Raw genomic sequence first — 26,271 nt, forward strand, 5'->3', positions numbered from 1 at the left:
GTATACCGAATTGAAGGCATTCTTAGAAGAAACAGAAATTCCTGAATATAGGAAAGTTTGACAATGAGTTGATAGATTTTTTTTTATTTGAGACAATGTTAACTTTTCATTCTTAGCAGATAATCATCTTTTAAAATTCTTAGGAATCCCTGGGAATGAAATTTCTGAAAATTGAAGCCGCCTAAATGAAAGGGGTTAAGTATTTGGGTTGATTCTATAATCTTGCTATAAACTGAGAATGGTTCCAATCATAAACAACCTGGAAATTTCACCAGCAACTAAAAAGACGTTGACACATCGATTTTGAAATCCTTCCATTTACAAGAAGGTATTTATATAGAATGGAGTCGGAATGACCACTTAGATTAAACGTTTTGACATTCTTCAGTCTGTTCACTAAAGAAATAACAAATGTGAGAGGGGGTTTGACAATAGGGGGGAGAAAGAAAAGACACTGAAACAATTAAAAAGCCGTCAACTTTAGAGAGAGACAAGGCTGGCTGAAAATGGTGTTGAGACAAAGAATAAGCCAAACGAGGATAGCTTTTCATGTTAACTTAAATGGAAAGCTAGCATGAAATTATTATTGGAAGCAAAAAATAAGGCTTAAAATCTCAAAATCGCCAGTTCCATTCTCTTTGGTAGAATAAGGCTATAAAATTAACACCGTTACCAAGGCGGTTAATTATACATGGTTTATGGAGTTGCAGAAAAGCATAAAATGGGCTTTTTTTCTTACGTTATATGATTTAACTGAAAAAAAATCTTTAACACAGCAAAATGAAAATATAAGTTTACTTGTCTCATTGGTTTTTTAATGGAGCTTTTTACACAAACATAAATATATATATATAAAAATTTAAAGCAACATCACAGTAGAAGTGGCTCTGAAAATTCTTAATGCTATTGGAGAGAGCTTTCTTAAATTCATTAATCAATGACAACAGAATTTTAAAATGATTCCTAGACCAAGAAGACAGTTCCAGCTGTGATACTAAATCAAACTAAGAAAATTTTCAGGTCCTAAAGATTTAAAATATTTAGACACTCTTTAAGGAACTTTAAAAATATTTGTACCCCCTTCAATTCTTCAGGTGAGCTTAAAATTACGGAATATCAATATGATATTCAACGAATAATAAATTTCCTAGGCAATTATGGGCAATTTTCTCAACCAGCTTTGTCTAGATCTCTTCTGCAGGAGCTCTGCCAGGACAAAACTTGGCGCAAGGGATGAATCCCTGAAACTGGGACGATCTGCATGGATTGTTGGTATGAATCAAGATGCCCGTTTTCTGTCATACCTGGATATTGAGTGGCTGCGCTCTCTTGAGAAAAGGGTTTGGTGGAGTGGAATTTTATCAAAAAATGGGTGCGTAAGGGCTTCTGCAAGCGTGATACGTGAACTTGGCTCGTAGTCGAGCATGCGTGAGATCAGATCAAATAACTGCTTGTGGTCTTCATCTTCTTCATTGATATACCGCTGCAGAAAAGTACAAAAGAAAATATATGTTAACAAGTAAATTGATTGTAAGTGTGAACTTGAATAAAATATATAGAAGAAAAAAAGACCAACTGTTAGCTAGATTTCTGTGTCACGGTGTTCCAGTTGTTCCCACATTCCACTGCCAAAATAAGCAAATATTTTCCTGAATTTTCAAGTATACATTGTAATCGACCATCTTGTCAGGCTTTTACCCACATTCTGAAGTCAGCACTGGACATCAGAGTTATTTCAAAACTTATGACAGAAAATTTCTTAAAGATTATATTTATGGGGTATTCTTCATGAAACAAAAAGTTTGCATTGTGCCCAGGATGAATTCACCAATTTCTGTTAGGAGGTAAAAAGGAAAGGGACTCAGAACCTTAATAGGAGAAATTAAAAAGTTAGAATCAGGAATATTGTTTCATTTTTCAAATTTCAGCCGAAAATCTATAACCTGTAAATTAAAAGGAATAAAGCAAAGACAGTTATGATTTACATTCTACAGTTTTGACTCATTTTTCTTCTGTTTGTTCATTCCGTTTACTCATGTCTTGCCTTAATAATGTGATTTACAGGGCACAGTATTTACTGCAAATTTTACAGCATGCAGGACTTACCATCAAAGGTTTGCAATTATCACGGACATAGCGACCAGCAGAATTCTTTTCATCCCAATCCAATTTCCCATGATAGAAGTACTTCACCTTAGTTTTCCGTGCCATTCTGAAAGTAATTGAAATGATTGAGTTAATGAAGGAACTAAGTTATTAGAATCTGACAACATTAAAAAATGTAAGCACAATACAGTTGAAGCTCTGAGAGATCTTATGATGGTATAATCTTGTATCAGTGATTTAAGCTACAGTTATTTTAAACTTTAAGATAGGGACGTACATATACACTTGGACCGGATAAAAAATACTGAAATGTAACAAGAAATTAGGCAAGATACATCTTTGACTCAAATATTATTAATGGGGGCAAGAGAGCTAAATTTTCTACCTTTCTGTAGTATTTGAGTGAAAATTTTGCTCAAAATGTTTGGAAATTACCCCTTAATTATACCAAAAGCAAGAAGTTACTCATTACTTATAACAATTGCTGCGGGCATCTAAGACGCTAAAAAACTCAAACACAGAAGTCTTTGACTCTAAGATTTTGTGTCCAAGGAGCAAGATCATGAAAAAAAGTTTAGGATCTGGTAATTATGTCAAAAATATTAGTAAAAAAAAGTCATTTTGATGAAAGGAGCCAGCTTGAAATTTCCGCTGTTGGTAATTTTTTTATTTCATTGAGAGGGAAAGCAGCTTCATTGCATTTGTGATATAGAGCAATAAATTGCAACAGCATCTCTACCACTTTTGGACTTTAAGATAAAATCCCATCGTACGCGATGTAATCCACTCTTGTCAGAACTAAATGTTTCATTTGAACACAGCGACAAATTTTTTTATCAGAAGAATTTCGACTTGACTGGTTGATAGAGAGATTAACTTGCTTCCTACAAACATTAGTAATGATTCTCTGACCCTCAGCAATAAAACAATCTAGACAAGAACATGCATGCACAATGTAAGAGATTCACAGAAATTACCTATATGGAATCGGTCCTAAAATTCTTTCCATCATGGCTAAATGTTCCCTGTTATCATGCGTTTGGAATAAAGTGATACCCAAGTAGAGTTCAAACATGATACATCCAATGGACCAAACATCACACGGCTGCGCCCAACCTAATTCTGTAAAACATGAGGATTTGAAACTCATTAGTAATTTGCATTAGAAAGAATGAAATATTAACATGAAAGTTAGAGCTTATCTATTATTGTTTTGAATGTTCCAGTGTTTGAATCGGTTTCCTAATCTGTAGGCAGTGGATACGGAAACCAGTGCCCAGTTCTTATGGATTCAGATTTAATCAGTGGCTAAATTATTTGACACATTCAACAACTCCCCCAAAAGTTCGATTCTTGTCTTAAATTCAAAGTGGTTTATAGAACTTCCATACTTTAACTGCGCCTTTCCAGCGGAGCATATTATTACCCTCCTGACATAAGGACATAACTATATTTTGCAATGAGCCCTGTCATCCATTTAACTCAATGCTTTCCTAGGATGATCTCAAAGTGTAGTTATGCTCTTCCATTAGCCCAGCGACGATATAATGAATCGGTTAAGTCGATGAGTTTAGATTATTACAAATTTAATGGTTTACACATGCCGCGTTCCCACATTTCCTTATTTTCCGATTTTCTCCCTAAGGTTATTTGCTTTCCCCTAACTAATTACCCCTGACCATCAACAAACTTTTTATTTGGATTTAGTTCTTCTTGGATTGCGCTAGCTTCCGCTAAATGCTGCTTGCCAAATTCCTTGAGTTTTCCACGAGCAGAAACCCTGAACATGTCCACTAGTTTTGTCCACAGGTAGAAGGTGAGAGATAAAATAAAGAAAAAGAATTGGTCCACACTGACCAGGAATTCTTGAAGAAAGTTTATTATCTGAGAAAAATTTGCTAACTCTGACTAACTTTGTTTGTGCTTTAAATGTCCAACTAAAATGCATCACTTAGAGAGGGGTTAAAATAAAGAGAGTATTTAAAAATACATTGAATAGTTTTGTCTATTAAAAAAGTTTACGACAGTTTCGCAAGATAGCAAAAAAATGTTCATTGACAAGTTTGCGAAGTGTGCCGCAAAGCTTAGGAATTGCATTAGGTCTAAGGCAGACGGTTATTTATCCATATTTATAAATACCCAAGTATGTTAAAGCACTGATTAGGATCGATTGCCACACTGGAAAAAAAAACACATTGGATCTAGAGTCCAGACTCTTGAAAATATTGACAAGAAAAAATACTCTTGATTCAATCGGATTTTTGCTTGAATCAAAACGAAATCCGCTTAAATTAAGAGGCTTGGTTCTTGATTTAGGCTAGATTCTGATTGATCAAGAGTACTTTTTCTTGTTGATGTTTTTAAGAGTCTGGACTTCAGGTCAAATGTGTTTTTTTTTTTCCAGTGCAAACAAATTGGTAAAACTAAGATATTCAAAGCTAACTCACCTAAAATCACTTCTGGAGCTCTATAGTGCCTCGTTGATACAATGGTACTGTGGTGCTCATGGTCAAACGTAGCGCTTCCGAAATCTATTAGCCTCACATCCGTGTTTTTAATCCTCTTGACTTCTTTTTTCTGAAAAGGGTCAAACTTGACATATTAAAAAGAGAGCCGGCGCCATGAAGACTGGCTCGTTAAAGCTAATACAGATTGCATTCATTGAGATTCTTAAAAAATGAACATCAACATGGACAAGAAGGAAAAAGTTTCTAGAAGTTTCTGATACTCATCAAGGAGTTCAGAATGTACATCACCCGCTTAAAATCAATGATTCCCACTTTCTATTGAGAAACATCTGCTGAAGCATGTGCACCATTATCCCATGAACGTTCATCCTGTGACGGATTTAGGTAATGCGCTGTTTCTTCCAGCCTCTCATAACAGTGACATGACTGAAGCGTAGGGATTTGTCTGTTGATTACATCGGGTTTCAAACTTAGATCCCCTCCAACCCTACTGATGCACCTAGCACACAAACTAACGAACTGTCCTCCCTTTCAAAGCGTAATGTAATTTCTGGGTAGCCGATAGGAAAATTAAGGAACCAACGGTAGCTATATTATCTATATGGTTCACTGACAAGGGTTTCAATTTCATGAAACTATAAATCTATATGACATGTCTGTCTTTTTCTTACCTGTTTGATAAATATCAAACACATTACAGTGAAACCTCAATAACTCGGTTTCCATTGGGACCGAGGAAATTTACCGAGTTAAGAAGCGGGTTACCGACTTAAGCGAACTGCCACTTTTCCGCCGCGCTTTTTCAAATTTCGCGCCCTAAATTGGACAAACGCAAACGTAGGTGGTAAAATTACATGAAATGCACTTGAAATTGCGTGTTGAAAGTATCAGGGCATCATGGAGTCATCGGGTCAATCGTTTGTTGGGGTACCGCGCGGTGACGCGCCGCGGCTGCCCGCTATGGCGGGTCGTTGCACTGAAAATGCAACGTATCAATACTCACTAAAATCCTCGAAAAACTCTGCGGAAGATTCCTGGGGGGAGCGGGGAAGGGCAATGCAAGATGGTAGGGGGAGAGGGGCTGGTGCCGACTGGACCTGTCAACTCATCGATGCATGAAATTGCTTAATTATGCATGCGTGTTTTCACACGCGGTATCAGATATCCTATTCTCTACTGTTCTCATCTTTCGTGTTGTTATCGAGTGTTTTTGATTCCTTATCTCTCTATTTCCGATGTTGTCTCTCGCACTGCGCTGCGCTCTCTCGGAGATTCGCTCATCCTTTGTGGCGTAACTTGACCCGACCCGCACGGATACACTACCTACGCTTGATCACGGGTGACAATCGAAGAAAAACAAGGCGAGCTGGAAAAATTCACTGAGTTAAGCGGTTTCAGAATCTGACCAAACCGAGCTATCCAGACTTATTTAGCATTGTGTTATATGGGTGATAAACGGGACCGGGCGATTCTACCGACTAAAGCGGGTTACCGGCTTATCCGGGAACCGAGTTATTGAGGTTTCACTGTACATCTTTACAACCCTAGTAGTATTCTCAGTAATGCTCTTCAACACTTCCTTTAAGGATAATGTGGTGACAATTTACTTACTCTTTTGCTATTGTAGATGACATCGTAATCAGAATTGACGAATAGAATATTTTCAGGCTTCAAGTCTGTATGTGTCAATCGATTATCGTGCAGGAATTTCACAGAATAGCAGAGCTGATACGAAATGTGCCGCACCTGTTCAAGTGTGTACGGCTGATAGTTGTTGTCTTTCTGTAATCAAACAAGGCAAGAAAAATCAAATTAACTTCAGCACTAACAAAGCAGATGTCATTTAACCTAACATGAAATCAAAACTAAACTTTTTGCTCCCTCTCGAAAACTAAGCGTCGTTAGGAGCACACTGTTTCTGGCGCAAATCACCCGCTTTTGGCTGCCGTATTACTTTCAATTGCAGCCATGCCGTAAAATTTGCAGTTGCAACATCAAATTTGGCATTTCATATCGTAAATGAATTTAAACATTTTAGCACAGAAATTTCACAATATTTAGTTAATTATGCTACTGCTGTACAGGAGGCTGAGTAGGTTTGGACCCAGGAAGCAGTGTACTTGTAGAAAGCAATTTTTCGAATGACATTTTAAGCCTACTTTGGGAAAATGAGGGTTGACATGCACCTATCCATTCAGTTCTGTCGGTTTTTATACTGTCATGATGCCTACAGAAATAAACCTTCAGCACAATTAAAATCGCGTAGATTCTAGATGATCTACGGATGAGATCTCCCTCTACGTTGCACTGCTACATGGTCTGTGTTTTTGAGAAGCAATTACTATCATAATGTACAAGTTAATGCAATAAATTAATCCATGACGTGTAGCAGCATTAATACTGAGTAGTATGACACCGAATGTGTGAATATTTATAGAAAATTCATATCCGAAAATATTATACTGGGCGTCTCTTACTGATTTTAATATGTAAAGGAAAGATATTTAAATGCTGACTCTCTCTTACACACATTGATTCAATAGGCAACGTCCATGATGATAGAATACAATATCAATTTTTAATGAATTCTCAGAAATTTGATGTCATACTACTCAGTAACAATGCTGCTACACTTTTTGAATTAGTTTCTAGCATTAATTTGTGCACTACGATGATTTTTGCATCTCAAAGACACAGATCGAGCGGCAGCTCAACATAGTAATAAATCTTAGCCTTAGATAACGTAGAATCTTTATAGCAATATCAATTCAGGCATGTATTATTCAATAGACACAACAGACTGCAATATTTATGGAACTGCAACACAGATGGCACAAAGGCCAAGGATAGCACCAATTAGCAATAGGAAACAATTTTCTACTGATGGTTTCTTCCTCCCACCTTAGCAGACTCAATATAAGAATTTTGAAAAGAAGGTCAATTGCAAGAACCTGCACTCGCTAATCAGACGATAGGATTTTCAGGATAGGAATAAGTACTACGTCAGGACGTGTTGTTTTGCTTTTGTTTTTTACTAACTTTATGCTCTTCATAAAAGCCTTCATTGCTGAAAACCTATAGTTTAGCAAAAAGGAGTCAAAAACAATGTAAGATTGATGAAACAGTCAGTCTCCTGCATTGTCCATTACAGGCTCACTTAGCCTACTCCTGTACATCTTGAATGCTCTGTTTCAGTATTTCTTACTTAGATTTTATTTGTTTATAGGAGAACCATTGCATAAATTTTCCTGAAATTTCGAGTTTTTTTTTTATTTTTTCCCCCTATCCTGGTGAGAATAGACTCTGGGATATTCGGACTGATTCGTTTCATGGTTCTCTCATCAAAAAACAACAAAAAAATGTTAGTAGAAATACAGAAACAGTGCAGACAAGATACGATCCTTCGTATAAGAGACAAAGATTTTTTAACGAAGCAGCAAAAATATTGTATTCCTTTCTACTGAACTTTATACAATGGTCCACTAATAGACGGAAAACAACTAAAACAAATTAATTGTATTGATCCTTGATCAGCCAAACTTCTTGTCTGTTTGTGCCAATTTGAGTACAAAGAAATGAATTGAGATGATGATTCATCTATGAATTGAGATGATGAGTCATCTAATGCAGACAAAGCTTACCATCTTCCCCATGCTTACCAAGAAGTCGAAGACGCTTAATCCTAGCATTTCAAATGCAATGCACATATGACCATGATAATCGAACCAGTCCAGCATTTTGACACATAAACTGAAATAAAAGAAAGAGTAAAGCAGCATTAGAGTTGAATTGAAATGAAAACGGGGTATTAAATTAACTCGTAAAAAAGAGGAATGAATCCTTGTAATACTTAGAGTACCTTTATAGACAGAGTATGGCCATTTCTGTTCCGGTTTTTCATTGGTCGCGTGAAAATAGGCTGACACGATGTTCTTACCGTTGTAAATAAACAAACAAGATGGCTGTTATCAGCAAGCAAGATTGAGGTTATGCACATCTTACATCCTCCTATGATAGAGGCGAAAGGCAATTTAACAGTGTTTTCGTGTATTTTTCATATGTTATTCGCAGATATGCTAGTTTAAATTGTTACTGCCGTATAATTGAAATGTTTGTCAAACTTTAGCTTCTTATCAATGTTACGGTGAGCCGCCAACTTGTTTGTTTATTTACGGCCATTAGAGCGTCATGAAGCCTAAAAACTCGTTGACCAATCAAAAAGCGGCACAGTTTTCCTGTAGTAAAAAGATATGAATGGCCATACTCTGTCTACAAAGGTACTCTAGTAATACTGGGTATCAATTTGCGTACATTCTGATTCAATATGTTTACAGAACTAAGAGGTCGTTCATTCTTCTAATTTTCCGGTAAAAACATGAGACGCAATTAGGCTGATTTTGTTTAAAACTGCAGAAAAAAAGTTTGCTCAACTCCTCCTATTAATAGGTGAACACATGTTCAAAGTTTCTTCAGTCCTTTAATTCGCAGGTATCTACCAGAACAAATTAATTAGTAACGGTATGGTCCTGCACAAGGCGTCAAAGCAGATGTTAATCTCTTGTAGGATTCAACTATAAAGGTCTTTGTTCTATGAGTTGTTTCAGACCCCAAGAGTGTGTAATAAAGTTTCAATTGTCATGGCAGCAAGAAATTAACTTGCTTGTGGACTGTTTGAAACCCTTTCATGTTAGCAAGCCGAGAGAAAGTCCTTCTACGTTACTTGAAATTTACTTGTCGTTTTGCGCAGGAACTAAAGTAATTCAGCCTCACAAAAATTATCACACATCCATTAAAAAAAAGTGAAATACTCACTGTTTGCTATCTGGATCTTTTTCGGCTAATTTTTCTAGAACGTTGATTTCCAGCTTTGCAGCTTCTCGGTACTTGTCAACATTTTTAATGATTTTGAGAGCCATGATGTTATCACTGAAAAAAGAAAGAAAGAATGAAAAAAGATTGTGAGGTGGGATTAATCCAGGCAGAAAATTGGATGGGAGAAAAGATGCCATAGTGTTCTTCAGCATTATTCAGAAACCAATGCTGCTGCCAGGCATATTAGGTTAACCCTCCTCATAAAATAATTAGGTCATTACTCATCAATACAAATTAGTCTTATGACTCAATTGCTGAGATGGGCTCCGCTTTCTTTAGGCTCCTTTCTCTCACTCGATACGGTTTCACTTCAATATTATAACAACCAAGACCAAAGATTTACAGACCAATTACCACCAATTAGACCAAGATTAACAGAAACACATCAAGACGCATTTCTGAGAAGGAAAAACAAATTAGTTGGGGGCGGTTTTGAATTCAATTAGTCATACATTTTTTCTTGTCAGAAATTCTATTTTCTCCTGTCAGAAATTCTGAGTCCAAAAAAATATGTCTTTTGAAAGTGAAAATTGTCATTGAACAGTCCTTAACACTGCATATTATGGTGGAGTGGAATTCCAAAATTCTCATTCAACTTGATGCAACTCGGTGCATTTCTGTTAAATGTGGCCCATTAACTTGTAATCTTGAAACTTTTTTTTAAAAAATAAGGATAAGATTGTTGCTCAATATTTTTAAACTATTACATTATTTTAGAATTCCAAGATAGGAAGTGCCAGTGATATTTAATATACAAAGAGAATGGACCTTATATTTTAGTGTTCTTCAGGGAGAAGAGGAAAAAGGAAAGTTGAAATAATTTGTTTTCTTTGGTTTCCTTGGTTGAGTTTAAATGTAACTGAATAATGAATGATACCGGACGAAGGCTCCACATGTAAATAGCTTTATTTAATAGAGCACTATCCATTTCTTCTTTCCAAGATAACACCCAGAATAATCAATAGCCATAAAATACGAGATTCGAATACTCAAACTCCCACTCGAAATTGATAGTTCATGCGCTATTTTCGTGCCAACTGTACGACCAATTATTTGAAAGATATTCATCAGCGGATGCCAGAGGAGCAGTTGGCAGCCAAAACAGACTCTGATTGATTTATAGCGAGACAAGGACCACCAACCGATACATGAATATGTCTTGCTCTCTTCCGGATATTTTTCCCTGGGCATTTCACTTCTTTCTCATCTGCTCTTTGTCTATCAATCCCTTTACTGACTTAATTTCATTTTTCATTTATTATGTTCTTTTCTAATTTTTTTTTTTTTTTTTTTTTTAAGAAAAAAAAAACCTTGCCAGAATATTGCTGTGCTGCGGAAAAAAGCTGTAATAATGTTTGGATATTGCTGTGTTTTTTTCTAAATACCTACACAGATCTTCCAAAAAAATGTGAGACCTGTTCAGAAAGCTACTTTTGCGATTCTATCTTGTGTTTCTGGAAATTTTATGAGAAAAAATTGACAACGTTTTTGGGGGGGGAAAAACGTCAACATTCAAATTCGTACATAAAATTATTGCACAGCATAACAGAATCATTGTGCCCCCTTGCTTCTTCCTTCAGAGGGAATACATGATGTTTAATGATGTGGGGGAAAATTAACCGATGATTGGTCAAAGTTCAACTGGGGGGGGGGGGGGGGGGGGTTCTATCCCGAAAAACGGGTTCGCGGCGAGGAGAATGGGGGGAGACTCCTAAAATACGAATTTCGGCGAGAGTGAATGGTCCCTCACGTTATGATCAGGATCCAGTTGCTTCGATAAAGGATCCCGAAATCACATTAAGTCTGAAACAGTCAACGTAACTCTCTCGGTTCACTCTAGTTCAGCCGGTGGGCAGCTTGTTTGAATAGGTTTCGGACCGACATAATGCTCAGACTGAGAGGTTGGGGAGGGGGGGGGGGGGGGCCGAAGGCTGAAAGCATGAGAAGCGATGGAAGTAGGCAATGCTGTCATCGGTAACAATCAAGATTTTCCATATACGGCGAAATTGGGAGGGTGGACGACCTTAGCATCCATAACGCAGAGAAAAAGCCGCGATCGTGCGCTCAATAACAGCTGCGCAGGCAACTGGTTGGGAGCCCCCCCCCCCCCCCTCACTCCTCCAAACATTTTTAATATTAATCTAATTAGGCTGCTTCACGCGATGTGCCTACCTGTAAAAACGCAGTTCCATAATAGGAATACACCAATATATCACTCACGCCTTTCGATTAATAGAATGCCCTGCTTCTTAAACCGCCACGCTCGAAAACAATGCGGCAAAATCCATTTTTTGGCGGGAAAATGAATTTTTACTGACAATCAATAATACCGCAAAGTTTTTCACTCTACAATGAGAAGATACGCGCGAATTCTAATTCTACCGAAAAACCCGCCAAAATCGAGATACGTGTATTTGCATTTTCACCCGATGCCACAGGATTTCTAGAAGATGCGTCTTTTTAATTCTATTGCAAAAAGAAATATGGGACAGCCGAGGGAGGATTAGTGGAAAATGAATCCCTCCATCAAAAAAAAAAAAAAAAAAAAAAATTACGCCAAGCTTTGCTTCATCACTTGAATTGTTGGCTGGCGAATTGGATTTCAATTATTGGCAATAGATTCTTCCCTTCATGCCTTTTTCAATACGTCGAATGTGGGGGGGGGGGGGGGGGGGGGGAGAGAGGATTTTACTGAGCGCGAAGAAAAAATTCGCACGATAGCTAAGCGGACCTTCCACTTGGTGTCAAACTGTCGGCGGGGAAAGAATAACACTCAGACAGTGTTGTCAAAGTAGGTGATGTTTCTAATAGGCGAAAGGTGAACAAGGCAGCATCATTGAACACCCGTGCTTTCACTATTTAGTTCCATTATGACACTTTTGTACGAGGGATTTTTTTTTTTTAATTTGAACTGTAAAATGTAAAAAAAAAGTAAAAATATAAAAAAATACTCGTAATCCGCTCTATGTGTTCAGGTATAACAGAAATCCCTGGACTGGGATTCCCTGACAATTGACATTTCCGACTTTTTTTTAGGTACTCCCGATCAGTGCTTTGCAAAATAATCCCAAGAGATGGATTGCCGTCAGTGCTAAAGGGTGAAATTCTTTGATTTGTTCAGATCATAAAAAATTCAGCGACAATTTTCTAGGTCACCATTAATTAACCTAGATAAGTGACTCTGGCTCGAATGTAGACAGCAGAATACAGTTTTTACGAACGAAAATTTTCCGCATCAAGATAATGGGAATACAGTGCATAGAGTGAGGAGCTCTAATAAATTATTTCGAAGGAGGCTGCTTCCGGGTTCTTCCACGTTCCCGGAAAAAACAAATTTCTGATTTTTCCACCATTTTTCTCGGCAAAAAGTTGAATACACTCCGAGCATAGGTCTTTTCTATACTTTCGCTGGGGGGGGGGGGGGGGGGGTTGGTGTCTTAGACTTTCCACATGATTTGACGACATTCTCGATTTTTTCGGTTACAAAAAAGGAAAATGGATGCTCCGTGGGGAGGATTCTCTGAACTTGCGGCAAACTCTGCAACTCAAAAAAAAAAAAAACCCTACAATGATTCTGGACCCACGACCGCTTGATACCATTCCTCTCATTTCATTTTTCATATAATAGATCTTAATTGACATTTCCTAAATTCACGGACTGTAAAAATTTTTAACTATAAATTCCCTACGTTTCTCGAACTATCGCTGTCATTAAGAAGAGATACGCAAGACAGAATGTAGCAGATACGCTATTAGGGGAGGAGAGAGGTGAGGTTTTCCGTCCCTGCATTTTGAAGACGGCACCTCCCCCCCCCCCCCCCCCCAGATATGACTGTGATGACGCCCCTTGCGTTCAGGTAGCCAAAACTTTCAATTTCCGCCTGTCATTACCACGAAGTGCCGGAATTTCCTCCGATTTTCATGGTTGCCCCCGTGACATAAAATTATCTGAGCTTTTCACAACGAGCCCCGAACCATATTCACGCTTTCTTTGATCGTGTGGACAGCGCTGATGTTAACACATAAAAATAGAGGTTTGCAGTTAAGTAGCTTGCAACTGATCGCGCGTTTTGATTCCTTACTGATGCGTAGCCAAAAATTTCATGCAGGTTTATCTGGAAAGTCGACAACGCTGCCTATTGAAAGCATGCATAGAAAAAGTTTCTGATCTCATTCATAAAATTTCCAGACTTTTCTCCACTTTAGCTGGTCTGCTGTTTAGTTTCTTGACACTATGACTTAAAATGTCTCGGTTTTTTTCATTTCCTTAAAAAAGATCGTAGATTCAAGCCTGAAAGGACACAACAAATTTCTCATGGAAAAAGCATTCCAGAATTTTCAAACGAGTGTTGACTCATCCTCAGGACACTCCGGAAAACGTTTAGTCATACTTTTCAATGAGAAAGTCAGTTGTGTATCTCCTGTGAAATCACGTTTCGAGGACTTACGCCTATCTAACAGAAAGCGATTCATACACCTTGGCCGTGCCCACCGCATTGTACTGCCGTGCTAGGGAGAAGCGCCGTAAGAACATTCGAGAGTTGCCAAATTTCCTCCGATAAAAGAAGTATTTTCTAAGGAGATTTATGAATATTTTTCCTTGGAATCTTCAGGAACTTAAGGTGAAATTGCGAACAAAATAATCTGAAAAATTGGAATAAAAATAATCGTAAGTCCTCTCGAAAATGTGTCTTCAATCAAAGGAAATTTGGCAACGCCTGAAGGTTCATACGGTGTTTTTCCTTAGCACGGCAGTGCACACCTCCTGTTTTCCTCTGCGACGGGTAGGGAATCTCTTGCGCGAAAACCACGCTGTTTTCCCGGATCACGGTCGGGGCCGTAGGGACGTCATTTCTGGCTGCCGACGTTGCCATACCGCTCGGGGAAATTCTCTTTTTCCCGGTGGCTCCCGGAGAGGTTTTCTCGGGTTCGGCAACCGGGGGAGCTTCCCCTTGAGGACTAGCCACCCAAGATTTGGCAGCGAGCGAGGCTCTGCACTTGAACAAGGCGCGCGGCGCGGCGCAACAGTGCTCGCCATGCTCCGCTTTATCCCAGAGATTCTTTCATAAATGCACGCTGCTCGCGTCATTTCTTCGATCTCGCCCTGACCATCATCGTGTAAAACTCACTCGGCATCCGGCCACGCACGGCAAAAAACACGTATCTAAACGGAGACAGTTTACTTGAGGGACCCCGCACTGCCAATCTAGGCGATGAAATCGGGGGGACACAAGTTGATGGATCGTAGTCTACGGGGTGTCCGGAAGTTAACGTACTTAACTTGCACACTGAAAAAAAAAAACACATTGGATCTAGAGTCCAGATTCTTGAAAACATGACAAGAAAAAATACTCTTGATTCAATCAGATTTTTGCTTCAATCAAAAGGAAATCCGCTCAAATTAAGAGACTTGGTTCTTGATTTACGCAAAAATCCGATTGAATCGAGAGTATTTTTTCTTGTCGATGTTTTTGAGAGTCTGGACTCTAAATCCAATGTGTTTTTTTTCCATTGCAGGATCGATTTTTCGGCTGAAAATATGACATTTTTTCCTACACACATATGCCCGAAAACGCTTCATGAGTGAGCTATGTACTCCCAAAGTTGCCATTTTTTTTTCTTTTAAATTAATGGAACTCCTCCTTATTTAGTGGTAAGAAGCTGGAGCTTTGTGCAAGGAGGGATTTTTTAGCGTACTATTAATCATTTGGTCTCGTCATTTTTTAGGGAAAGTTTTTCCGATTGGGCCGGGGTGGCTACCGCCACCTAGGATTTTCTGTTTTCAAGAACGCATGACTACGCAAAATGACGTAACGAACGTTCCCGAATTTAAAAATTGCGATAACTTTTACAACCGATTACGGCGCGTGAAAGATGCAAAAAAGTTTTATGGGGAATAATTTCAATGTTTATACCAAGTTTTTCGTTGGTACGGCAGTACAGTGCTTCACCCCCATGAAGAGGCACTAGAAGTATTCGAGTATGTGGACATGAACCCAGCATCGCACAATGGATCAACTTTTAAAAAAGAGGTCAGACGTGAAATTTTCGATTAAAAATGCACAGTTGGACGTCAACTTCGTCGGATTATAAATTTTACGGGGTGCTTCATGAAGGGAATGGATAGTATTCAATGGTGGTTAGATGCATCGTTTGGTTTAAAACAATAGAACATAATCTCAGACAAAAATTTTAGAATTCAAGTTGGAAAGTCTGTAAATTAGAGAATTCCAAACAGTTTCACTTTTCATTGCCCTTTGATACCCAAAAGAATTAATAATCAATCACAAAAGACCCGTTCCCTCAGATTTTAAAATCTACTTCGGAGGCTATGTTTACACGTTGAACCAATCGATATCGATGCGATATCACCTATTTGATGTATCGAATACGATCTACTTCACAAGAAACCCAATGGGACCTTTAAACTTCGACGTCTTGCTGCGACAAAAATACAAGCTTCCAAAGTTTCCACACCCTGTCCGACGCGGCTATGTTTACACGTTGAACCAATCGATATCGATACGATATCACCTATTTGATGTATCGAATACGATCTACTTCACAAGAGACCCAATGGGGCCTTTAAACTTCGACATCTTGCTGCGACAAAAATTCAAGCTTCCAAAGTTTCCACACCCTGTCCGACTAGAGTACCTTTATCAGGGTTGCCAGCCAAATTATTTTTTTCCATTCCCTGACTTTTCCCTGACTTTCCAATATTTTTCCCTGACTTTTAAGTATCAATCTGACGCAGTCTGTTAAAGTGAAACGCGTTAAACTTTAACCGCAACGCGAGCCCGAGACCGCCCGCGCCTAATTCCACGAAAAATCAGAAAAATCCCTGACCAACACCGAAATTCCCTGACTTTCCCTGACTTTTCCCGGTTGATTTTTTTTCCCTCACTTTTCCCGGTTTTCCCGGTCGCTGGCAACCCTGCTTCATAGACATGTCCGACCTCTCCCGTGGAATCGCTCCACTGTGCGTTGCGAATAATAAAGGTGCGGATGCTGCAATAAACAAACGACCGAAAAAAAGAGGCGAAGAAAGAGAAAATGCCGAGAAGAATTAAGTTTCGCGCGAGGGTCGGACAGCGACGGCGAAGTCGTTATCGAGTTCGATACTTAAAAGTATCTCGCCGCGTGATTCTGTCTTTGTTTACTCCTTGTTTTCGGCTGACACGTTGACTCTCTCTCTCTCGGTCCCTCTTTCTCTCTCTATCTCATAGTTCTGGCCCAAATCTCAGACGGCGGTGCGGAGCTAAATATAACAGGGACCCGAGGGACGGGAGAGGGGTGTCGGGTGTCGCCAAATTTTACGGAGCCTTGAATAATCCGTCGAGCACCGAAGGACAAAGCGCCTTTCTTGAGCAGTCATCGAAAATTAATACAAAATTCCTGGTCCTCCCGGAAAAGGCCACTACATTCATGACAATTCATTGAATCGAGCGAAATGCAAACGATAAAATTGTGAAGTTCCGCGACTTTTCTTCGACTTCTCGGGTAAAATCCGTGACTCTTACTGTCTGAAGTACCTGGCTTTGCGATGAAAAAAAGGCCTGCGGCCGAATTTTGTCGGCTCTTTCACACGGAAACGCAACATTTATCGATGAGTTCAAATCGCACCACCGACCAATCAGCAGCGCTAAGCAGGACCGACAAAATTCGGCCCCTGACTAATCTGATTTTTTTTTTTAAACGTTTATCAACTTTTCCTTACTATGCTACAGCAAATTCCTGGTCTATTGAGTCACGAAAATTCTTTAATTTTTAGAGTTTTTTTTAAAAGAAAAAATTTAGAAATTGTTCGGGCGAGGAAAATTCCGCTATGTAGAACCGAGAAAAAATTTATTATAATTATAGAACAAATAAACTTGCTAGTAATAAACAAGGCTCGCAACACGGTGCGACGTCTCCTGTATCACCCTCCATTTATCAAAACATACCGTGACCAGGTTCAGTTTCTGGATCCATCTCCTGAATATTCCTTCTTTCCTGTTTTCCAGGAATCTTAGTTCGTGGGGTCATCAGAGCAACAGTTCCATTTTGCGTAAATTAATTTTTTGCTCATCACGTGGTAAAATCCCTAAAGATCGGATATTCCTGATCCTAGATAATTTTTCGAAAAACCTCATGATTTCAAAATATCACTTAAAGTTTTCACACTGCTCATCATTTATTTTTTTAGTCTGTTTCGTTATGTTCGTTACTTTCGTTTCCATCTGTAATCAACCGAAAAACTAAATAAAAAATATGTTTTCTAATTTCCGTCTCCTCAAGAATAGTAAGAGGTTGCGAGGACAACAAAGTCCAGACTTGTTCAGGTCACCAAACATTCCCTGAGATTTTCCCACAGGCCGTCAAACGGATAAAACACTCGGCTCTACTCCGAATTAAATTTAAGGAACATTGTTATCTAAATCGGCAACGTCCAATGCACTTCTTGGGGACTGACGCGTTGACGACGATTACCAAAAGAAACAGATGACGGAGGAGCTGCGTCAGTCAAAAAGATCTACACCAGAGCCGTCTTGAATTTAGTCTCGGGATTTAATTATCGGTTCAGATCATTGTTACAACAGAGCATCATCACATATTGAAGTTAGGGTTTTTATGCGTTACTGTCGAATGGTTCCAAAAATTTGGCGAGGGTGCTGGTAAGCACTCCGGTCTCCGGTCAAGATGGTACTTCTGGCGAGCTCCAGAGGCTTCAAGAGGCACCCCTCCCATGAGTCATGATAATGCTATTATGATCCACGATACAGAGTTTCGTCAGAGACCGAATTAACATTGCGAATGCTTGCCAAATTGCTCTCAAAATGCTGTCAGTCAAGAGTGCGGAAAAGGAATCCCCAACAAATGTGTGTTCATGTATGTTAAAATTACTTATATGTTCCAAAATGCACGACAGCTCATGTTTCCGCAGGTACGCTAGAATCGCACAAAAATGGGGTTCGATTCCTCTGGTATGAAAAGCAGAAATGAGGGCGTTGAACATTATCTGGCCTTACAGGTGCTCAAATTGCCTGATAATTTTCAACCTCTCCTTGAGCTTTTCAGTTCCCTTCACTTCCCATGAGACGAAAAATATTGCTGTGGTTTGAGGATATGTGTGTAAAATTCAAATTTTCAAAAAAACAAAACAGTAAAATAAAATAAACAAAAAATTTTGGACTTGAAATTTTTATCAAGAGAATTTTTTTTTTTTTTTTTTTTTTTTTTTTTTTTTATTTTTTTTTTTTTTACAAAAAAACGATTTGGTGTGCTTTTGTTAAACTCTATCCTATCATTCTCGTCTAAGTCATAGGAGAGGCAGTGCTACGAAAGTCTCCAGAACTTTCCTAAAATTGATCAAAATTGAGTCAACAAAAGAAGTAAACTTTAAAATTCACCCTACGCAAAAGTAGGGTTGCCACAGACTTTGGAAAATGAAATTCCCTGCTTTCCCTAACACGTGTGGGTAAAATTCCCTGACAATTTTTGACAAGCCAGACGATTTAAAAGACGTAATTTGAAATGGTTTCCACGCAAAATTTCATGTTCGAATTGCCAAACGCATTCTAGAAAGCAATTATAGGAGATTTAACAATTTCTCCCTAAAACTTCCGTAATTTTCCCTGACGTTTCCCGGTATACGACAATTCCCTGACCGTGAAAAACCTGCAAACGACGTTCCTAAAACCCGTCAATTGCATTGCTTTCAAGCGTCCCTCCCGTAGCATGGCAACGTGTCGCGACGTCAAAGCCGCCGATGCGGCGGCGCAGCGCGTCCGTCGCGGCGTCATGTCCTTCGTCGACATATGGTGCTGTCCACCGTTAAGGAAATGTACGCAGTGCTGACACACTGCACGCAGAACATCACGGCCAAAGCTCTGGAACAGGTGCACGCGGGGGTGAGAAAGGTGACACCCCCCCCCCCTCCCCCGGATCGGGACGAAAAATCTTGGTACGAATGAAACTCGGAAAAAAAAAGAATAAAAAAAGAAATCCAAACTGGAATCGAGCGATAGGTCGATCTAGGTCACTCGGCCTGGATCATGTGTGGGAGTCGCTAGTCCTCGCGCGTACGCATACGCATACTCATTTTCGCCCGTTTTCTACGAGTTTGTTGTCGGATAAACATTTTCAGAGCAGCAGGTCAATGGAGATGTTGCATGTGTAAGGAATTTGCGATTTGCCCACTGATTCTTATGTAAAAGTTCGCGAGAAACACGGTGGTGCTACTGGTTTTTTCTGAAATCAACTCCCAAGCTCAAAAAAAGCTCTCGAGTTGAGGCCAAAATGGAGGGGATATCCCACCCTACCCTGAGAGTCCACCTCTACATCGAAACAAACTCTCCATGCAAAGATAGGGAGCAAATACATTAGCAGGGTTGCCGTGTTTTCAGTTTTGGAGTCCCCAAATAAAGTGGCAGCCCTGTCAATGTATTTGCTCCCTATCTTTGCATGGAGAGTTTGTCTTGATGTAGACGTGGACTCTCGGGATAGCGTGGGATATCCCCTCCGTTTTGACTTCAACTTGAGAGCTTTTTTTGAGCTTGGGAGTTGATTTCAGAGAAAACCAGTGGCACCATCGTGTTTTTCGGGAACTTTTACATAGAAATCAACAGTCAACTCGCAAATTCCTCACACATGCAACATCTCCATTGAACAATGACCAAACAAGTGAAATAAATGGAATCAAAATATGATGAGAAATTCGAAATTTGGCACTTACTTGGTTAAATCCTTGACTTTAACAACTTTCCCAAAGGTGCCTTCACCGAGCGTAGCTAGGATATTATCTGCAAATGAAAGACAGAGAGGACGCTCTGATTAAAACGCAAGCATTCAAATTAGGATCCCTGAAAACAAGCACAACGCAACACATCCCCTAGAGGTAAAATTAGTTGAAAGAAGCTCTGAGAACCGGGCCTCGATTTGAGAGTAGATGTCAATTGTTAAAACATTTTTCTCGTTATTTTGGGACTTCAAGTTTGCTCCAGATCTTCTTAAAAATTCAGTTGGATGGGAATCTGATCGGTGACTCGAAAGACACGGGGCGGAACAAACTTCTGTTCTAAGGAAAACCCCCTTATGAACCTTATTTTTTGCCGAATTTCTTCTTGTAACAAAAAAATTCTCTATAAGACTGTTGAATACTTCCCTTTGAAAATTGTGGAGATTATAATTTGCATTATAGTATGAAATGGCGATGGAAATTATTCAAAAGCTCCCTAGAAAATTGTTTTTTTAAAGGAGGGCATTCAACAATAGTCGCATGATCTTATGGAGTCTCTCAAAAATTTAGAAAACTTAGTTTAAGGCGCAGAACACTGCGAAACTACGAGGGTCGTTTGAAAAGAGAGCTCTTTATTTCTCTCCTAACAAAACAAGCGTAGGGGCTTTTTACTGATCGTGAATTGTAATTTTTAACTGGTACATGAATTAACTGGAATAATTACTTGCTCCCTTCACTAACGACCCTCGAAATAAAGAGAGAAAATACCCGCAAAGGAAGCAAGAGAGTAAAAATCTGAACAATTATCTCCAAAATTCTCGAAATACAACTGAAAAAAGAGGGGTTTTCATGAGGCGCAAAATAAAGAAACCTGGAGCCTACTTAAAGTTCTTTCGTTTTTGTTTCATTTTTTGTTAGAACCCCAAAGACAAAAAAATTTGAACTATTAAAAATATCGGTCAATCGTTCTCAGTGCTCACGATTCGCTTGCACAGGTGCAGAACATTTCTCCCGCCCATAGAAATTCGCAAAGTGCCTTAAAAGGTGTAAAACTGATCATCTAGAACATGCATGATTATCAAAGCCTTGACCGGAGTCCACATGAAATTATACTAGAGAGAGAGAAAAAAAACATGAGATGAGCTAGAACCCTTAGCGGACTTGATAGTTTCTTCAAACTTCAGGTCTGTGCAACCAGAAGCTACTCAAAACCAAAATGAGGGGGGCGGGGGGCTCGAAGCATTGTGGGGCGAGAGGGGGGCGGTTTTGACATAACATTACAACAAGTAACAAGTTACAACAAGTTTCACGAACATCTGTCCTGGAGAATGTCCCCTTGCCGGTAAATCAAGTGTCCGTCTCCGTCGTCTTCTACAGAGGGCGCTCTTGAGCTCTGTGCGTCCAGGCCAGGTCCAATTCAGCCGGGGTTCGGGGGTTTCGATCGGCGATGGGTGGCGTCACGTGGTTCGGGCCGGGGTCACGCAAGGGCGAGCGTTCCGGGGCACACGGCAATCGTGGTCAACGCAACGGCAACGGCAACGGCAACGGCAACGTCAACGTCCGTGGCAAGGCAATCGTTTCCGTATCGCAATGGCAATGTCGCAGCATAGATCGCATCATCGAGTCATATAGACAAAGGGGAGGCAAAAGAAATCGTTCGCCCAAGTTAACAAACACTCGTACATTAAATATACTTCTTTCCTAGGTCAAATGAGCTTTCACATCCGGCGAGCCATATCCGTGAACCCAAGCTCCATGAAAACTGCGTTTTGGCCGACTGTTCAGACTGTTACCAAAAGCGATATGAAATCCGGAGTGAATTTCACTCGGGAGTGTATTCCTCCCTGACAACAGGAGTGACATCAAGACGGAGCGAAATGCGCTCTTCTTGAGGAAATATATAATAATATATAAAATACAATAAAAACTATTTTTACAGCAATTTTTCAAGTTATCTGCGATGGTTTTTGGAAGAGTAGAGGGGGGGGGGGGGGAGAGCTAACGTATTTAAGAACAGGGTGAGAGGTTGGCTTTCGAAGGAAGGGATCGCAATACCACTCGGGTTTTGTTGTTTTCTTGGGAGGCTTGGGAGAGAAATTCACTTCGGATTTCGCTTCCAGATTTCTTACTGCGTGTATGTGTGGGCGTGCGCAAGGATTGAGATCTAGGCTCTGGGGGTGGGGGGGGGGGGGGGCACAATATTTCTACGCTACCCTCGAAAATATAGGACAAATATCCCGGATTACGGATACTATTTAAACAGTTATTCCCTCGTTATGTGCAATTTTAAAGGAGAGGAATATCATGGTGAGTTGAACTCAATGTTTTATTGTGGGTTTTAGCATGGCAAGGGAGATTCTAAATAAATACACCCCGGGTATCCACTTCAAAAAATGTCCATGCTGTTTTTACTTTGAAGTTCTAAAATGACGACAAGGACGTCGGCAGATCCCTTGAGCGGTTCTTCCACACCTGGGAGTCCTGGGAAACGAACTGTGAGGCTGTTCTCAAATTTGAACGGGCACCGTATTTAAATTTAACCTTGGCCGTAACTTACTTTGGCAGACTTCAATTTCTTGGCGGAGACACGGAAAGACTAATGTTCAAGAATCTTCTTCAATTATCTCCTCTTTCTGCCACTGCATACGTGGTGTCCCCCTGTCCCCTAAGTCCCTCCCATCCTTGCGCTCCCGCAGGGGCGGACCCAACGATTTGGCAACACCGGATTTCCTCCATTTAAACCTACGTTAAATAATCGATTCTTGTCGGGGCACCTGGCCCCTTCAAGAATCGATACATTCCCATAGGTTTAAATGAGGGGGGAAAAACAATGTTGCCGATTCGCTGGATTCGATAATGCGCTCCCGGTGCTTATCTTTTAAATCAAAAACTTACTCCATCAAGGATGATTTTCAAGTTGCTTACAGCCGTTAAGATGAGCTAAGCTTTCTCCATGAGTCACTTAAAAATTGGCGATGCTCGGATATGGCTCGCTGGAAGGGACTGCCCGCTACCGGAGAGTGAATGAACATTTTCGAACTTTTCGCAGATCGAGATTTCGCGAAAATGTCGACGAATAGTTCGAGATGTTAAATCAAACTTGGTGAGCGGGCATCGATCGCTCATTTGACCGCAAGTCAAAGGAAAATAAAAAAAAAAAAAACAAATCTTAAACTAAGTGCGTGAAGAGCAAAAATAAAGAGACAAAAAAACAAAGGAAGCATAACAACAATAGATGATAAAACGAGAAAAAGCAAAAAAAAATATTGATGATGAAAATAGAAGGTCAAATTAAAACGAGAGAAACAGAGCAAAAGTGGCTTCACAACCGAATTATGTTAGTTAAAAAGACAGCAGGGAGCGGGGAGAAATAGGCGAAGGATGAACGGAGGTGAGGGGAGGTGGAAAGGATAAAGGAGGGTCGGCTCAAACAAATATGTTCGATACATATTAATATTTGGAAGGGCGTTGTGTCGGTCGCAAATCAGATCCAGCAAAACGAGAATGCATTGCACTGTTACATACACTTTTTCAGAGCGGGTGGTCGACATCATCTGAAGCATCCACTCTAAACGTGGAGGGAGAAAATCGGCGGGAAAATAAGTCAACAAATGATCATTTTGGTCGGCTTTGGTCAATTAATATAACTTGAAATCTTGCTATGGAAAATAAATTAATTAAACCCCTCGAATCTTTTTAGTTGCGATCCTTAAAAATACAGTCGGTCGAAAAAGATCATTTTTCGACCCAAGAAGACGAGGATCGGAGTTATGATAGTGTGGAGTCCATAAAATATATACTCTCTGGCTTGTCAGATAAAAAAAAGAGTATTCTTGGGTTTAACATCGACTGACACTCAGAATGCTTTATCAGTTTCTGAAACGATGGACTTTTCTTCTTCTTCGTATTTTTTTTTTAAATTTCTATGACTCTCTTCCGGTTTTTGTATACGCAAGACGGTCGCGACTCGTGAGGTGGGTGACACTTCTCATCCAAACCAGATGCTCGTTGCGACAAGTATATAATGTTTCTCCACTTTGTTGTTAAAGGTATAACATGTTCTTAGAACAATAGATTTCGCGACAATGCGTGTTACAATTAGTGTCATACTGCGTAGGTGTGCTTCATGAAATGGAAATTTTCCACCGTTCGAAAAAATTTTACCCTGGCCAGATTCTTTCATCAGCATAATAAGCTGAGTAATTATCGGAGGCGAGGCGTGAATGACCGATTATCTATATTTCCCCATTTGAAGCTATGGCAAAGAATCGATTATTGAGGTGTTCGTTGCGAACACCCTATTTATCGATCATTTTCCATGGACTTAAATGGCAGATCAATCGAGATATCGTAAAGCATGCCACTCGTTATTATCCATGCCTTCGAAGAGAAGGAAGAAAGACAACCCGATCATTTAAACTGGGAGAGTTCCATAATTGCAGTTATCTTCTTGAGGGACCGATGTTCACGCGTGGTTACAAGACGTGGATTTTTAACTTCTCTTCGACGCTCTTCTTTTCAGTTATTTTTCCAGTTCAAATAAGCCCAGAAAATGAATTATTCCGCTCCGATTTTGATGTAATTATTAGTTCCCCTGTTTGTCTCCACCATTAACATTGAATCGACGGCAATGTAACTCTGACTAACTTAGAGAAAACTTGACCTGCCAAAGAGTTGACCGAAAAATAATGATAGAAATAGGACCTGGGATTACTTTGCGTCACCTGTGATCCGTCGACATACTTGAGGCAGGACAACAGTATCACGTGATAAAAATCCACGATCGGACTTGCGTTCATACAGATGGCACGCATGATGCTATACTTAGAGAAAGCGCAGTATGTACAAAAGCTGTGAATCTTAACAATGCGACTTTTGGTTCCTCGTTTCAGTTTTCGTACTTCCACTCTTCCACTGGGACAGTTATTTCTCCCTTTGAGGCGTCGTGCAAAATGCCCGTGTATGTGACAGCAACAATTTTGTGACTTTCAGAAACACGAGCTGCAAGTTTCAAAGTCACTTCAATCCTTCAGAACACGAATATTGAGATACGAAATTTTTTAGCTTGTCTATCGACTCATTCAATGGGACAGTGACGTCACGACTAATAACGCGTATACGATTACGTGACGTCACAACTAATAGCGCGGATACGAATACTTGGCGTCACGACTAATAACGCGTATACGATTACGTGACGTCACAACTAATAGCGCGGATACGAATACTTGGCGTCACGACTAATAGCGCGTGTCACAGTACGTGACGTCACGACTAATAGCGCGTATGCGAATACGTGACGTCACGACTAATAGCGTGGATACGAATACGTGACGTCACGACTAATAGCGCGTATACGAATACCTACGCGAAACGATTTCGGCTCCGGAAACCGAATCGAACGACCCGAAAGAGACCACCTACGATCCCGGAAAGAAACGACAACATAATGGAACAGTAAGTCGTACTGAATTCCGACGTCGGGATACTGAAAAATGCCGAATACCCCGAAATACTGAATGGAACAGGGGATGCGTCACGGATTGCCAAGAAAGCGATTGCTTCAGTTTGGCACGATGCGATCGACTCGCGAATTTCCGTTGCGACCTCTTCGGATTCGCCGGACTACTCGGCTATTCATTTATTTGTCGCAATTTGTCCGACGTCAACCCCGCTATGATTGAGCGACAGGACCTGAGTTATGAATTGGCAATGCCCAGAGAACGCCTAAAATGTGTCACGGCATTTTCCGTCGAGGGATGCTAATTATTCCCTCCGGATACCTATCCGTTATCTGTCAGAATGCAAATACTCCCTCTGATAATGAAGCCAGAGATAATACATTTTAAAGACCCCGCAATGACGATGTAAATGTACAAGTAACAAATGTTACTGTGACATTGTAAGCAATGTAATCTGGTAAGGCAAAGGAGATATCTGGAAATCAACGCTATTTTTCACCTAATTATGGTTCATGAGCAACTTATTAAGCAGATATCAATTAAAATTCGCGTAATGGTGACCGATGATGGGGGGGGGGGGGGATTCGCTTAATGGTGACTGAAGAATTTGGGGGGGGGGTCCCCCCTGCCCTAAGCGTGTTTG

General features: G+C 40.0%; 1 protein-coding gene across 3 annotated transcripts in view; it reads right to left on the reverse strand.

The window, feature by feature from the left end:
- The window catches only part of Doa (CDC like kinase darkener of apricot), a 38,548-nt gene that overhangs the window by 1,944 nt on the left and 10,333 nt on the right, over positions 1-26,271 (reverse strand). The window contains exons 2-10 of one of the 3 annotated variants that reach the window (XM_019044582.2): positions 21,481-21,559; positions 20,164-20,230; positions 9,387-9,500; positions 8,234-8,324; positions 6,186-6,356; positions 4,554-4,698; positions 3,084-3,228; positions 2,107-2,212; positions 1,305-1,483 (exon numbers count right to left, since the gene is read on the reverse strand). In XM_019044582.2, coding sequence (XP_018900127.1) covers positions 1,305-1,483; positions 2,107-2,212; positions 3,084-3,228; positions 4,554-4,698; positions 6,186-6,356; positions 8,234-8,324; positions 9,387-9,500; positions 20,164-20,230; positions 21,481-21,559 — 1,097 coding nt within the window. Of the gene's footprint in view, positions 1-650; positions 1,484-2,106; positions 2,213-3,083; positions 3,229-4,553; positions 4,699-6,185; positions 6,357-8,233; positions 8,325-9,386; positions 9,501-20,163; positions 20,231-21,480; positions 21,560-26,271 lie in introns of those variants that run through there. The other 2 variants (XM_019044580.2, XM_019044581.2) reach the window with 2 other exon arrangements.

This window comes from Bemisia tabaci, chromosome 2 (assembly GCF_918797505.1).
Source record: "Bemisia tabaci chromosome 2, PGI_BMITA_v3".
NCBI lineage: Eukaryota > Metazoa > Arthropoda > Insecta > Hemiptera > Aleyrodidae > Bemisia > Bemisia tabaci.